A 16,764-nucleotide genomic window follows, 5' to 3' on the forward strand; every position below is an offset into this window, starting at 1 on the left:
AACTCATTTAGTTCTCATAAACAATCCTAAGAGGTTGGTGCAATTATTCAGTTTACAGATGAGGAAACTGAGGCAGAGTGAAAGTAACTTCCCCAGTGTCACGTATCTAGTGAGCGGTAGAACCTGGGTTTGAAGCAAATCTGGCACCAGAGTCCTCTCGAGCCCAGCTAGAGCCTAGGCTTGGAGGAGGGATCTGGGCTCAACTCACTGCAGGAGCTGAGATCTGTACTGTGTCCTAGAAATCTGGCTTCAGTGAGGGGTAGGCAATGGGCTCAGCCCATGGAGGGTATCTGGGTTCATTCTTTTAGGGTGGAGTCCCAAAGTCACTTAGGGACTTCCCTGGTGGCACAGTGGTTAAGAATCCGCCTGCCAATGCAGAGGACATGGGTTCAATCCCTGGTCTGGGAAGATCCCACATGCCACGGAGCAACTAAGCCCGTGCGCCACAACTACTGAGCCTGTGCTCTAGAGCCGGCAAGCCACAACTACTGAAGCCCACGTGCCTAGAGCCCATGCTCCGCAACAAGACAAGCCACCGCGAGAAGCCCGTGCTGCTCGCCACAGCTAGAGAAAGCCCCCGTGCAGCAACAAAGACCCAACGCAGCCAAAAATAAATAAATAAATAAATAGAAGTCACTTAGTTCCAAACCTCAGTTTCACCTCAGAGAGCTGTTATGAGGATTATATAAGATATATCTCTAAAAGGTGGTGAGGGCAATAACATGTGGAAACTTACCAGCCTGGAACCCAGCATGACATCATGTGCACTTGCACACGGGAGTTCTGGTCTATCCTTATAGAGAAGGAAATTAGGTCATGAGGAGATGTGACTTGACCAAAGCTTACAGTGACCTAGAGGAAAAGCCAAGACCCAAACTCAGTTATCCAGTTCCCAGTCCACAACTCTACCCACCATGCCAGGCTGCTTTGTCCTTCTAGCATCTCTGGTTTTGAGCTCCTTTTGGCGCCTGAGAATTCACAGACTGAGTCCCAGTCGAGGACTGAGCCCAGAGTGTGGCTGCAGTCTGAGTCTGGCCCCTCCTTGGCCATCAGGCAACTCTCCGTGAAGATACAGTTAATCCAGTGCAGCCTGTTCCCTCTGTTCCTTTCGCGCTCTCTGGTGGAAGTCAGGATGCCATGTGGATACAGGTAACTTTTACAGAATCCCATGGGAGAAGGGCTACCCATGTCCTGAGGAAAAGAGTCTAATTCCTGGACTTGCCACAAGGCCTCCCCTGGCCCAGCCACACCAACTGCTCAGCAGGGACTCAGGGGACCGACCTCTGTGGTTTGCTCAGCCCCATCTCACACTTTCTCCCCGCGGCTCTAGCCACACATCACCCACTGCTATCAAATTCAACTCACCCTCCATTATGTGTCAGCCTCTGCTTTACCGCACCCTCTCCTCTCACATCCATCCTTCAAGACTCAGTCTTTCTGCTCCTTCCTTCTTGAAGCCTCTCTGCAACGGGGGTTGGTTTTCATCTCTCCCTCATCTGGTCCCTGTTGTCTTTGCTTGGTTGCATCACTAAATATAATTCTGAGTTCAAAGCCCAGCGCTGCCACCCTTGGGCTGTGGCACCACTGGGCCAGTCATTTCACATCTCTGAGCCCCTCCAAAAAAGGAGAGCCCAGCCAGGGAATGCTTCTCTGAGAACTGATGCCTGGACTGAGATCGGAAAGTGGGTTCTGAGGGTAGGTAGAGGAGTGAGCATCGAGAACCTTCCAGGTAAGGCAAGGGCTGCAACCGAAGGGCTTGAGGTTCATGAAAGGCATAGAGAAGAGTCCAGTACTGGCTGGAGCAAGGCTGTGGACAATTCAAAGAATTGGGGGGGGGCACCATTTTGTTCATTTGGTTAGAGGGGGTGCGTAACGTCCTATAAAAGATCAGATTTGCATTTCTAGAAAGCTCTTTGGCTGCACGGTGGAGAAGGGGTATGTGGGGGTGGAATGATGTGGGGATTCCAGTTCCGAGGCCGATGCAGTGGTCCAAATAAGGGGGATTGGAGCATGGACTAGGGTGTTGCCAGGAGAGATGGCAAGAGGCAGGTGCAGATGACATGTATTTAGGATACAAAATCGGCTTTATAAGAATTGGGTTTGAGGGATGAGGGGGAAGAAGAAATCCAGGAACCCTCTGGGTTTCTGGCTGTATTTGCCTAGATGGGAGTGTTATTCCAGGTGATGGGGGCTTGGAAGCCAAGGGAAACAGAGAGGGATTCTGCATTTGGTTTTAAATTTCTTGAGTTTAGGTGCCTTAGAGGCACCTACAGGCTGTTGGACAGGCAAGGCTTTTGTCAGCCCTGCCGAGCGGGGAGAGAGAGACGCGAGGGGAGGTGATGTTCCCCATCCCCCTCTATTCTCGAAGCTCCAGATTATGACAGTCTGGCAGCCATCCCGACCTGTCCCCCAACTCCCCGCCTGGGGCTGGGGGCTCGTGACGTCTACACCCTCCCCCCCCTTCCCCATTTCCGATGGTCGATGGAAAAACGGAAACTGCGCGTTGAGCCGAGAGCCGCCCGAAATAGCGTCTGGTGCCTGTCGATCAGCGCGCTGTCCGAGTGTCCGGGAGCGAGTGACGCTGCCCACGGCCCCGCCAGGAAATGCCACCCCTCCTCCGCCCGCCCCAAGCAGGGGCCTCGGACGGGCAGGAAACCCGGAGCTCCTGGGCTGGGGATGTCGAGGGGGAGGGGACGTGGCGACTTGTGCGTCTGGAGTCTGGTCCTGGAGGGAGCAGCCTGGAGAGAACAGCCTAGCCTGGCTTTGGGGCTTTGGGCCTGAGGGCGTCGTCGCCACTCTCCGACCTGTCCCTTACCCCCACCAAAGGCCGGATTCTCCCCCAGATTCGAGGCTTTAAATTTTTTTCAAGTGTTTCTGCCTACCCTGTCTCTGCGTCCTAGGCAGTCTCTGAGCTTTCTCCCCAGAGCTTGTCCCCTGGAGGGATGCAGTGTGTGTGCACTCTTGTGTTCAGCCAGGTTTGTTTTCAGTACACGTATATGGTGGTACTATGTGCCAGGTGCTGTCCTGAACACCTCATAAATATTAATTTCAGTTAGTCCTCACAACAACCCAGTGACTAGGGACTACCATTACCTCCATTATTGTAGGTAGCCAGTTGAGGCACAGAGAGGTTGAGCAACTTGCAGAGAACACCCAGCTGGTAGGTGGTGGAGTCAGATTGCACACCTAGGGCGGCAGAATGAGTACAATAGTCAGGCAGTCCTGAGTTCCCACCCTGCTCCCCAACTTGCCTGCTGTATGTTTCCAGGAAAGTTACTTAATCTCTGAGTTTCACTTTCCTCATCTGTAGAAGGGAGATGATAATTGTCTATACATCATACTGTTCTTAGGATTATTTTTAACAGTAAAAACTCCGGTTTGAGATGTCATTGTTTCCCCCTTCTACCTCCATATGACCATTGTCTCCATTCCTTGCCCTGGAAGAACCTTGCCCCCTCAGTAAGCACATCTGAGCCCAGAATTCCAAGCTTGAGATGTGGGGAGACTCATCTCTGCTGCCAAACCCAGCGCTGCCATCACAATGCTCAGGGATGGAAAGGACTTCACTCTAATTCAGTTGTTCTCAAAGGGGACCATCACCATCACCTGGGAACTTGTTAGAAAAGCAAATTCTCAGGCCTCACCGCAAGCCTGCTAAATCAGAAACTCTGGGAGTGAGGCCCAGAAATCTGTGTTCTAACAGGACAACCAGGTGATTTCTGATGAGCACAAAATCGTGAGAACTACTGCTCTGGTTTACAGCCCTCGTGTCACGAAGACCAATGTAAAAGAATTGAATGTATTTAGAAAGCACTGTGCTTCCCAATGTTTTGAAGCCATTTCCCTTTCCCTAACCCATGCTTTGTACAGGAGCATCCAGAAGACCAGAGCTGCTCCCCAGACTTATAGAGCCAGTAGTACCTAAGTGGGTCTGTCCTCACAAGGCAAGAACCCCACACAGCTCTGCCATCAATGACTTTGCTCCCAGAACTGTCAGAAAAGGACAGAAGAACATGTATGCAGACACCAGCCCTCTGGCCAGCAAATAGTTGTTACTGGTCACCCAGGTGGGGCCCTGGCCCTTGTGTAATGTAAATACTTGTGGGTGGGATCCTTGGATCGATGAGGGGGACTATATGTGCTGAGCACCTGCTGTGTGTGCCTGCATTGCTCCTCGCTTCTGCCTCTGTTGGTTACTTCATCCTCCACAATAACCCTGCTGGGCTGTTAATGTGACCCCAACTTAAGAGGTGAGGAAACATCTTACCCAAGGCGATTCAGCCAGTCGCACCCATGTCAGCTTGGACCCAATGTCCTTTCCATTCCTGCTGGCTGTAAGGAAATATTTGCTACATTGGGAGAACTACTTAAAACTACTTAAAAATCTTGTGGTATGTCCTGGTTTAAATCCCTTGTGACCCTAAAGAAGATAAACAAATAGCCAAAATGTCATGGGAAGATGCGCAAACTTGCATTTGGGAAATGCAAATTAAAACTACAATGAGATACCGTGATACATTCACTAAAATGGTTAAAATTTAAAAGGCTGACAATCCCAAGTACTGGTGAGGATGTGGAGCAACTGGAATTCTCATACATTGTTGAAGGGAGTGCAGAAATGACTCAACCACTTTGGTTGATCTTTAGCAGTTCCTTATAAACATGCAGTTTATAAACATACACTGACTTGGGAGAATTGAAAAATATATATCCACAGGACCTCTTGTACATAAATCTTCACAGCAGCCTTATGCATAATAGCTAAAATCTGGAAACAATCCAAATGCCCAGCAACAGGTGAATGGATAAACTGTGGTACATTCATGCAATAGAATACCACACAGCAATAAAAAAAGAACCAAACTACGATACATGCAAGAATATGGAATCTCAAAAACATTATGCTCGGTGAAAGAGGCCAGACACAAAAGAGCATATTAGTGTCTGATTCCACTTATAGGGAACTCTGGAAAAGGCAAAGCTAATCTATAATATGACAGAGTTCAGATCAGGGTGGTGGGAGAGGGAAGATGACAGCAAAATGCACAAGGGAACTTTCTGGGTAATGAAAATATTCTATATCTTGCTTGTGGTGGTGATTATATGAGTGTATGCATGTCAAAACTCAAGAAACTGTACACTCAAACTGGATGTGTTTTATTGTACATAAATCATGCCTCAATAAAGTCGTTTATAAACCTTTTTTTGTGGCCCAGTTTCAATCGTATCTTGTCCAGAGAGCTTTCCCTGGTCAATCCTGCGTGGATATTTCCTCTCACCTCTTGCTCTTCTGATGAGCATGCCCCCGAACCCTCCACTACAGTCCAACGCGTGCTGCTCAGGGTCAGCAAAGGAGGCATTCGTACGTATCTGGGGACACGAGAGGAACTAAATGAATGGTGTTTAGAAAAGTGACAGAGACATCTGCCAGGAAGTAGTGTCATTTCTTCTGACCCTCAGTTTCCCCATCTGTAATGGGGAATGTAATGGGGTGAGAGGACCACAGGATCCCTCTCTCCCTTTTATCTCTTATCATTTCTTTCACTCTGCCTCTCATCTCTGCCACCTCTATCTCAAGCTTGCGCTCTCTGTCTCTGTCTCTGTTTCTCTCCCTGGGTCTGCTCTTTTTCCTGCCTCTGGTCCTCACTCTCTGTCTCTGTCTTAATCTACTTCTCATCTTTGCCTCCTTCCTCTTTTTTGGTCTCTGCTCTGGCTCTCACTGAGAACTCCAGTTCCCCCACAGGTACCCGTACCAACAAACATCTCGGTTCCCTTGTCATATTTCTAACAAGTCAGACCTGATAGAGAGTTATAAGCTGGTCTGTCAGCTGTTCTGGGCCAGGGTGAGGGGGTGGGTGATGGAAAGGAAGGTGGAAAGGGAAGGGGAGAGTTTATAAAGTCACCATTTAAAGACACACACGGGCCTACTGGACTCTGTCACCAGCTCTGAGTCACCAGGAAAACACTGTGGCAGGAGCCCTCTTGTCCACATGGCCTGGGTCCTGTGCGTCTAGCCTGGAACCCTCCCACAGGACAGAGCCTAATGGTGTGGTTAAGCATATGTTACTGATTGTTAGGCCAACCTAGGCTAGAGTTCCTCCTTGGCTACTCAGTAGGTGGTGTCCCTATGCAAGTTACATCACTTTTCTGTGACTCGGTTTCCTCATCTCTAAAGTGGGGGTAAAAATAACATATGATTCACAGGATTGTTGGAAAGATTATGAGACATATAGAAAGAACTTAGCACAGAGCCTAGCACCATCTGATACATAGAAGCTCTTATTTTTTATGAGAAGCCTCTACTTTGCACCAGCTCTGTGTTTAGGCCTAGGGATCCTAAGATGGAGGAGACAGACACACAAGCAAAGAATTATAGTGCAGCTTAATCAGTATGCAACTAGGGCGGAGTGTGCAAAGTGTGCTGGGAACCCAGGAGAGACTGTGTGTGTGTGTGCGCGTGTGTGTATGTTTATTCTGCCAAGAAGGATCAGACTAGACTTTCTAGACTTTACAGAACTGGTGTCATCTGTCTTGCACTGTGAGGAACAGGGGCAGATGACAGGGAAGAGTAATAGCAAGTACAAAAAGGCCCAGTGGTGGGAAGTGAAGGGCACGGATGGGGACAGCAAGCAGCTCAGTGTGACCGTGGCTCAAGTGATCCACAGGAACTCCGTGGTAGATGCAGCGAGAATGGGGGGCCAGGGCTCTCCACATCGCATGCCACCCAGCTCCATTCGTTCATTTTATTCCACATTTGCTAAGCATCTGGTTCGTGCCAGACAACATCTTAGGCGCCTGGGTGACAGAGACAAATAAGACATGCTCCCCTTTCTTGGACAGCATGCCCTGCACCAGGGTAAGAAACCTGGGCTCCTTCTCATTCTGTTACTAAAAGCCGTGGTGGGGGAGCAATCTCCTGTCCCGTCTGGAATTCAGTTTCCTCATCTGCACGGTGGGCACAGCCCCTGCTTGTTTGTCCATTTTAAGCAAACACTTTTGGAGCGGTAGTTCTGGACCCCGCGCTGGCTGCGGGGGATGGGAGAGGACGCAGAGCCCAGCTGGGCTGCCCTCAAGGAGCCAAGGCTCACCTTTAGGAGAACGGAGAGGAGTGGAATGAAATCATGTCCATGATCTAGGGCCTTTGGCAGCACACAGTTGGGTACCTTGCTTCTCCTGGATTAGTCCCATCACTGTCTTGTTTTCCCAGGACTGTGCGCTGGGGCCCTGCTGCAAAGGGGTGGCAGGAGGAGGCGGGGACAAGGGTGAACACCAAGTGAATCTCCTGGAGGAAGACAGAGGGAGCCAGGGACTCTGGTTGGCCTGGGACTTCCAGCAGAGCAGAAGTTCCTGCCTCCAGCTCCTTCTCCTGTGGCCCTTAAACCTCCCTCCATTGTGGTGCCGACCACACGTGATGGGCTTCTGTGTACCCCAATGGGGGCCTCGGAGACAGGGCCCGTGTCTGGTTTGTCCGCGCCCCAGCCTATCACAGAGACAGAGCAGGAGCACCACAAATGTATGTTGAAGAAATAAGAGCGACAGAGACAGAACTGGAGAAAGAAACTGAGGGAGAGCGACACCACCCAGCAGGAACCTGGGCCATGAACTTAGAGGAAACAGAACTGGTCAGCCCTCCGGTTTCTAGAAAACAGCCCCAGAGAACGTGCAAGTGCGTCCTGTATGGCCCTTGTAGGAGAGAGAAATGGTTCTGCGATTACAGAGGCTGTGAGTTGCAGTCCCTTCCTGGGTGGCCCCGGGAATGCAGGCCTTGATGGGGGTGGGGCGCTGGACTCTCCCTGGCTCGTTGGTACTCTCCGTGCTGGGGGTGGGGGAGGGGAAGGAGGGGAGAGTCACAGCGCACCCCCTGGGGGTGATTCTGGGAGTTTGGAGCAAGTTACTCACCAGGAGTGACTCAGCTGTGGTGCAGCCAGCATCTATGACCTGGTATCACCTTATCAAGGTAGGAACAGGATCTTTAGGGAACGGAAACACATGCTTCCCTCAACCCTCTGCTCTGAGGGAGGAGGAGAAAAAGGAGATGAAAAGCCAGACAGACCTATATTCAAATCCTGGCTTCCACCGTATGCCCCTTGGGCACAGCACTTTAGCACTGAGGGTCCATTTCTTCTCAGGGATAGTCCCGATAGAATGCTCGAGTGAAGAGCGAGGGCTCTGGAGCGAGATTGCCAGGGTTTGAAACCTGGTTCTTCACATTGGCTGTGTGACCTTGGGGAAAATTACTTAACCCCCCTGTTCCTATTTCCTACTCCCTAAAATGGGGGATAATAAGAGTATCTACCTCATACTGTTGTTGTGAGGAATAAGCTAACAATGTAAAGGGTTTAGTACATAGCAGATATAGTCAGTAAATGTTAACTATTGTTCTTAAGTCACTGAGTTGTTATGGTGATTAGATGAGAAAACAAATGTAATCGTGCTTTCCTCTGTGACCTGAATGATCCGCAAGGCAATAAGCAAACTGTACTGACTCTGTAACAGGCAGTTTCTGATCTTCAGAAAGATCTCTAAGAATAATCTCGTCTTCCTTTCCCCCATCACATGCTCCTACCACAGCCCTGAACCCGGATCTTGTCTCTCGCTGCAGGTCTTTTCCTCTGCTTTTGTCCCGGTTTTCTGTGGTCGTGAGTACCTCTGTGACTGCATGAGAAACTACACATTTGCTGCTGTTACCTCGCAGGGCTGGGTGAGGTCTAACGAGACTGAGTAGGACTAAGATAAATGTTCGATGAGTGGGATTCTGCACATATGTCCGTGCGTGCATAGATGCATCTTTACAGTGGCAGGGTCTACCAGAAACCTTCTCTTTCTTGGTTTTGCTCCCAAGGGTCTAGCACAAGGTCCCAGACATAGTGGGGACATTCAACAGACCTTGTCCCTGTGACTCTTCATTGGACAAGGCGATCATACATGGTCCCTGCCCTCAAGAAGCTCCCAGCCGTGGGTACTTACAAACCAACATACAAGCTGGCTATAATCATCTGGAAGAGGACAAAAAGAGCACCAGAGAGAGGGTAATGAGAAGTCAAGAGAGGAAAAAACTCAATTTCGTTTCTTTTTATGGTTGAGTAATATTCCATTGTATATATGTGCCACATCTTCTTTATCCATTCATCTGTTGATGGACACTTAGGTTGCTTCCATGTCCTGGCTATTGTAAATAGAGCTGCAATGAACATTTTGGTACAGGACTCTTTTTGAATTATGGTTTTCTCAGGGTATATGCCCAGTAGTGGGATTGGCACAGGGAGATCAGCTCGGTGCTTTGTGACCACCTAGAGGGGTGGGATGGGGAGGGTGGGAGGGAGGGAGACGCAAGAGGGAAGAGATATGGGAACATATGTATATGTATAACTGATTCACTTTGTTATAAAGCAGAAACTAACACACCATTGTAAAGCAATTATACTCCAATAAAGATGTTAAAAAAAAAAAAAGAGAGGAAAAAAATCATTCTCACAAGAAGATTCTGGGAAGGTTTCCTGCAGGGTGGGGAGGAGTCGTGGAGCGGGGGAGCATCTAAGCTGCGTTTTGAAGAGTTAATAGGGCTTTGAGCCCATGGAGGGTGTGGAGGCAAAGGGAGCAATTGGTGTGTGTGTGTGTGTGTGTGTGTGTGTGTGTGTGTACACGTGCCCACGTGCACAGCCTTTTCATTCCTTTACGGTAGAAAGGGAAATGGGGGGCGGGGGAGGCGAGGCTAGGTTTGATGCTTGGTACCTGATTTACTGACTCAAATACCACGGCATATGACAGCATGCTCTGGGAGGCTGGAGTCCTGAGTTCCAGCCTGAGCTCTGTGCTTACTGAGCTGTGTGAATTTGAGCAAGTCCCTTTTCTTGGGGCCCCGATGTCCTCATTTGTACAATGAGGACCAAGTGATTTCTGAGGGCCCTGCAGCTCTGAATACCTGACATCGCCTTTTCCATTGTGTTTTTAATTAGTTCCTCTTGTCCTCCTGGTCCCAGACCTCCCGTGAAGAGGCAGGACACAGGGCTCTCCCCAAATCCGTCCTTTTCCTGGAGTTCAGCCTCTTACCAGGAGGTGGGAAAGCAGGATTTCCTGTGAGGATGTTTTCTGTGATCCAAACAGTTCCCGTTTGGGGAGCGGAGAGGAGATAGGGAACATCACCCAGGCCTCCAAACCCTTAAGCCCCTTTCTGTGGGTTTGATGTTTTCTTCCACACTGGAGTTTGAGCTCCTTGAAGTCAGGGAATGTATTAATTCAGAACTGGAGAAAGACATGTTGGTACCTCTTCGAACAGATATTATTACTCAACAATTTTGGTGGTGAAAACGGAATTCTTTTTCTTTTTAAAGTGTTAAATAATTAGGTATTATTAAAAGTAAGGAAATCTCCTTTTCCTCACCGATGACTGTGGAAATCCTTCAAAATGCTTCAAGGCCCAATTCCAATGCTATCTCTTGCAGAAGCCTTTCCCTCCTCTGGACTTATAAACCACTCCTCACAGCCTATTTCTGCATTAACATTTCATACAATCACAGAATGTTAGAGATACATGGCTAACCCCTTCACCTAAAAAATTGGGAAACTAAACCTAGTGATATGAGGTGACTTGCCCAATGTTATGGAATTTTGAGCAGAGGGACAAGAGGAGCCCAAATGTTGCTGACTCCTAACTCAGTGTTCTTTCTAGATGTATATTTTTTCCCTTCCCATCTTTGGTTTCCTGCCCCCAACCCCCTCCTCCAATGCTATACCTATTCAGATCTCCATGCTTTCCAACAAGCTGTTCCCTCTATCAGAAATATCACATCTTCCCCTTCTCTTCCATATTGCTCCTGTAAGATTTTGGAAACACCTGGAGCATTCTCAAAATAACCGTCCTCTTAATATATCCTCATGTCATATAGTTTTATTATAAGCCCTGACCTCACTGTATTGCTAGTGTTTGCATGTGTCTCCCCCATTAGATCGAGATCCTACAGGACAAGTTGTCTTGCTCATCACGGTATGCTCAGCACCCCAGCAGAATCAACATTAGACACCTGCTGATTGACTAGGGGTATAAAAGGTGCCGGTGGGGAGAGGAAGAATGGAGGGAATGGCTGCTGCTGGGCTGGATGCTATGAAGGACTAGGTTGTTAACTATAAATGTGTGACCTTGGCCCACTTATACCTTATTTGTGTCTGTCTCATCATCTGTAGAAAGAGGTTGATGATGTCTGCCATACATACTTCAGTTGGGTTTTGGTTGTGAGGATTATATGAGGAAATGTGTGGGAAAGCACTTTGAAGAGTGTGAAGCAGTCTGCAAATCTAAGACATTATCATTAAATTTATTTTGCAGGCATAAAGGTCTCTGTTAATCTAGGAGCTAGGAAAGGTTCTGCCCTCAAGAGTAATGTCTAGGGGGCTTCCCTGGTGGCGCAGTGGTTGAGAATCTGCCTGCTAATGCAGGGGACACGGGTTCGAGCCCTGGTCTGGGAGGATCCCACATGCCGCGGAGCAGCTAGGCCCGTGAGCCACAATTACTGAGCCTGCGCGTCTGGAGCCTGTGCTCCGCAACAGGAGAGGCCGCGATAATGAGAGGCCCGCGCACCGCGATGAAGAGTGGCCCCCACTTGCCACAACTAGAGAAAGCCCTCGCACAGAAACAAAGACCCAACACAGCCATAAATAAATAAATAAAATAAAATTAAAAAAAAAAAGAGTAATGTCTAGGGGCTTCCCTGGTGGTGCAGTGGTTAAGAATCCGCCTGCCAATGCAGTGGACACGGGTTCGAGCCCTGGTCCGGGAAGATCCCACATGCCGCGGAGCAACTAAGCACGTGCGCCACAACTACTGAGCCTGCGCTCTAGAGCCCGCGAGCCACAACTACTGAAGCCTGTGCGCCTAGAGCCTGTACTCCACAAGAGAAGCCACCGCAATGAGAAGCCCGCGCACCACAACGAAGAGTAGCCCCTGCTCACCGCAACTAGAGAAAGCCTGCTCACAGCAACGAAGACCCAAGGGAGCCAGTAAATAAATAAAATAAATCTAAAAAAAAAAAAGAAGAGTAATGTCTAGAAAACAAGGGCACAGAAAACTTTTGCTCCTCTAATTTCCTGGAGCCGTTACAGTACTCAATAGAGGTTACCACGATGTAAAATCATTGACGTGAACTCATTAATATTAACAGAGCTGGGGTTCCCTTCTTCAGGACTGTTGACTAAAAAACCAGTAGTTTCTGGTCTTGGCTAAAGGGCAGGGGGACTTCTTGGCAGAAAATAAGGCCGGCAGCTTGGAGGACAGCACATACCTGAAATAGCACCGACTGTAGTATTCAAAATCACTCATTCAGCTCAAGATCTGTGTCTCGTAGGAAGCTCTTCCTGAATTCCTCAGGCCTCAGATAAGTTGCATTTCTCAGTGGCTTAACAGGAGCTTGAGCTTGAATCTCTGGTAACAACTTATTTGTGTAAGTTACTTCCCTAAGGTCAGTCCCTCAACTATGAGGATGACAATCACCAGCTGGGGTCAGCCAGGAGGCTTAAATGAACTAAGGCATGTGAAGTGCTCTGCACAGTGCCCTGTGAGCATGCAGTTAAGTCTTAAAAGATGGAAGCTATCATGATTACACTGTTGTGGCTCCTCATAGTCTGAATCACTCGTTTTGGCTTTTCATCATACACTGTCTCATACTGTTGTGCCACTGTTTCCAGTGTGTATCTGTTTTCCCTAGAGCCTTTACAGCTGGCAAAAGCAAGACTTATGTCTAACATGTCTACATCCACTTCTCTGGAGCTTATTTAGCACAGGCAGGGAAAGGCAGAAGACAAGTGAGCATAGAGTAATTAACCATCAAGGGGCTCAGAGGTTGAGTGAAGGGACATTTGATGAAGGGGGTGGAGGTGCCGACTGGCCAGGACCTAGACTAATAGGTTTCTTTCCCAGGTAATAGAAGCTCCATCATTTCCTTATTCCATTTGACGTAGCGCCCACATATCTATAAACAGTATTCTGTGGGACTGGATGGAAGAAAGAAATTCAGACAAATGTCACTTGAGAGGCAATCATCTCCAAAGTCTTTTAATCCAACTTTTCCCTTATTAATGCTTTATCCAAAGATGCCGAAAAGCTATCGTAGATACTAATTTGTCAAATAACTTCCAGAGTGAGTTCTCTTCTTAGAGAACTTCTAGAGAGGCTTCAGTGATGGTCCCTCTTCTCTGGATGTTAGTAGGAGACATGTTTTGTTGAATTAATCTACAGTCTAAACTCAGTCTCCAAAACTGCTTAAGTGTCTTATCAGAGGCCTTGAATTAGATGTGCTAACAGCAGTGATGGAATTAGATTCTGCCTAAAAAGCCTCGGGTTCAGTTTTCATTGCTCAGATAGAGAGCTTCTTGTTTGGTGTGAAAATTACAGGATTCCCAGAGATAATGGTATAGTTAATGAGGCTTTCAGTGAATCAGCATTCTCTCAGTTTTTTAAATAATATGCAATATAAATTGTACTTACACTCACTTCTTGGGTGAAACACTGAGGGCTAAAGTTAAACAGAACACACTTGAAGTGGCGATGACAATTCCATTACTTAAAAATTTACTCCAATGAAACCTATAAGTGGATTTTAAAAATCTTTATTAAAATAACCGAAGCCCCAGACATTGCCTATGGGAACAAAGGTAAACACAGAGAATCACCATCAGTGACATTTCTATATCTTGATTTTAACCTGAAAGAGCAATGTAACAGGGAAATGTACACTAACTGGTGCCTGGCTCCAGTGGGGAGCAGCAGAGAGCACCATGTTGCCATACTTTGGCTGGCTAAGTATAAATTGGTTCATCAGATTGTTACCTTAGAAGGCCCCAGTTGGGTATTTAGAGACCCAAAGTCCACTTCTTTCCAATTTACATATCAAATTTTGATATAAGGCAATGACATCTTAATCTAACTTCAGCAGAAGAGCTTTCTCTCTCAAGTGAATGAGGACTTTTTCATTTACATTCAGAAAAAACAATTTAAAATTTATTTTTTAAGAAAGTGAGGAAAGGAAGCAACTACTGATGCACTCAACAAGTTGGATGGATCTCAAGGATATTATGCTGAGTGAAAACCAATTTCAAGAAATTACATACTATGATTCCATTTATATTAGCATTCTCAAAATGACAAAACTCCAGTGATAGAGAACAGATCATTGGTTGTCAGGAGTTAGTGTTGGAGGGAGGCTGTATTTTAAAAGAGTAGAACTAGGGAGTTTCTTTGTGATGATGGGACAGTTCTGTATGCTGATTGTGGTGGTGGTTATGCAAATCTATAAGGGATAAAATTTCATAGTTATATACCAAAAAGTAAATAAATGAGTGCAGCAACTTGTGAAACCTGAAAAGTCTGTGGTTTAGTTACTAATATTGCACCCAATGTCAATTGCTTGGTTTTGATCATTTACTATGGTTATATAAGATATTATCATTGGGGGTTGCTGGATAAAGGGTACACCTGAACTCTCTGTATCATTTTTGTAATTTTGGGGGAGTCTAAAAAGTTTTTTTTTAAGAAGTGGAGAAGGATATGCTACAGCAGAGGACAAAGGAAAGCAGTCAATCTAGACATTTTTATTAAGTTCCATTAAAAAATACTAAAACATCTGAAAAACTCACAAAGTTTATAAAACACACTCATACTCAATAATTTTCTTATTATGTGATAGCTAGTGCTATATGTTGAAAATGTTACATTAACATCAACCCACAAGAGTGCAAAAGTTTTACTTCCACAGTATTTAACAAATATGTATCTTAAGACAACATCTATACTCCTTGTATAAAAGATGTTAAGTTACTTTTAAAAATAAAACTTTCCCCTTAAATTCAATAAGGGTTGATTAAGCTAATTTACTCAGGGTCATGATAACTTTATATTCTTTTGGTGATACTGGGTAGATGCAAAATGCTAGGAAAACAGACTTACTTTTCAAAATGTACAGTATAAAAGAGCAATTCAGATTCATAGTTGGATAGCATCTGCTTATCTAAATTTGCTGAAATAACTGATCTCAGGATTTGTTTTTAAAAAAAAAATCCAGTGATGCTGAACGCCACTATCTGAACAAAGAGCACTTAGCCCTCCTAATAGCCAGCCATGTCACAGACAATCAGGTCACTTGTTCAGCTCTTTGCCATCAGCTGCTACCAAGAAACAGAGTGATCCCTAGAATGACTAGGAATTCCCAAACTATCAAAAGGCTCTGGCTTCCATAAGTATCTTCAGGAGACATCCCATCCTCATATCAGGAGGGCGGGGGAGTTAAAAGTTTAAAATAATTTTGGCAACTGTCTGAGACGCTTCACATCTAAGAAGGTGCCTACTGAATTCATACTATTCATTTGCTTTAAAGTATCAGAAGGTTTCAAACTTTCAGGAAAAATCGGAGTGTCCCTTACATTTTCTTTCTCAGGATGTTGGGTGAACTCTGCTTTTCCAGTTCGGAGGTTCACTGCAGGACTTGATTTAAGGTTCTTTAATAAGAAATCTGGGTTTTCATTCAACTGTGGTGTTGCTTTTGGCCGAACAACTTCGTTTGTAATATTTCTCAGTACTGGCATATCTGTGTGGGTGCCCATGGAGTCATAGTTATAACGAGTAGTTATCTCACAAGCATTCTTAGAAGGCTCTTTCTGACAATCAAGTTGTTCAGCTATGCACGTAAGGTTTTGATTCACTAAATGTTCACTCTTGGTATCTGTATTGTCTGGAGGCTCCTCTTCATCCTCACTATTGTCACTGCTTTGAATCAGTCCATACCTCTTCATGTATTTTTTGGTTGCAAATGACATGTTGTTTGGTGAAATTAAACTAAGGCCCACTGTGTTTCTGTCTGTATTAATATGTAGAAGGCTAAAAGATGAGTCACAGTTATTTTGGTTTGATCGAGTGAGAGACAGTTGTGACAGCTGATTTTCATTTAAATATTTCAGAGCTATAGCATTTGCCTCCATGCTCAAATCCACACCGTTGGGGCTTAAGCCACTCATGCCAACATTAGCAAATGACATGCAGTTTAATCCAGTGATCACTGCTTCAGGGCTGATGCATGCCAACACACTGAAAGACAGAACAGAGCAGGCCATCATTTATCTTATTCTGAGTACTAAACAGTGTTACTGTAAATATGTTCCATTCTATGAAGGTAACAGTAAGTCTTCAGCTTTAAGCTTGATGGTGCTTTTTATCTGAGAGCTCAGACATCTAAGTCTTGATGATCCAGATACATTCAAGGGGTAACTATGATAACCTAGAAGGTAATCCATGATGCAAAGACTGAAAGTGGAACACAAATTAATTTTCCTAAATTTATACCAGTTATGGTTTTAAGACCGAATATAAGACCCCAAAATGTAAAGCTTTTTAATATTGGTAAAGTAAAACAAAAATAAAATCAAACAGAAAACACATCTGATAATATAACATTACAAGATTTGGTGAGTAGCTCAGAATATTACATTGTTCATAGTTGAAGAGATTCCATTTGTAATGAATGAAAAATATCAACCAGTCTCTGGATATGGACGTGTGTGCGTGTGTGTGTGTATACACTAATTTTCTTTTGTTAGATATAATCCTCACTCACTTTGGTTGGTTTATCTCATTAACAGTAATCAATTGACTTGCCTTTCCCTGTATATCACATATACAATAATAGCTGCTAATTTTTATTGATGCCTTATTATGTGCCAGGCACTCTGCTAAACATTCAGTGCCTCATTTAATCCTTGCAGAAACCTTTCTCTGGGAGGTTG

The 16,764-nt window shown here is 45.8% G+C and overlaps 1 protein-coding gene across 4 annotated transcripts in view; it reads right to left on the reverse strand.

Annotated features, from left to right (window-relative positions):
- Window positions 1–14,743: 14,743 nt before the first annotated feature.
- The window catches only part of STIL (STIL centriolar assembly protein), a 54,555-nt gene continuing 52,534 nt past the window's right edge, over window positions 14,744–16,764 (reverse strand). For all 4 annotated transcript variants that reach the window (XM_068539840.1, XM_068539839.1, XM_068539838.1 and 1 more), the window contains exon 17: window positions 14,744–16,069. In XM_068539840.1, coding sequence (XP_068395941.1) covers window positions 15,280–16,069 — 790 coding nt within the window. In that variant the 3' untranslated portion in view covers window positions 14,744–15,279. The remainder of the gene's footprint in view (window positions 16,070–16,764) is intronic.

Source organism: Eschrichtius robustus, chromosome 3 (assembly GCF_028021215.1).
Source record: "Eschrichtius robustus isolate mEscRob2 chromosome 3, mEscRob2.pri, whole genome shotgun sequence".
Taxonomy (NCBI): domain Eukaryota; kingdom Metazoa; phylum Chordata; class Mammalia; order Artiodactyla; family Eschrichtiidae; genus Eschrichtius; species Eschrichtius robustus.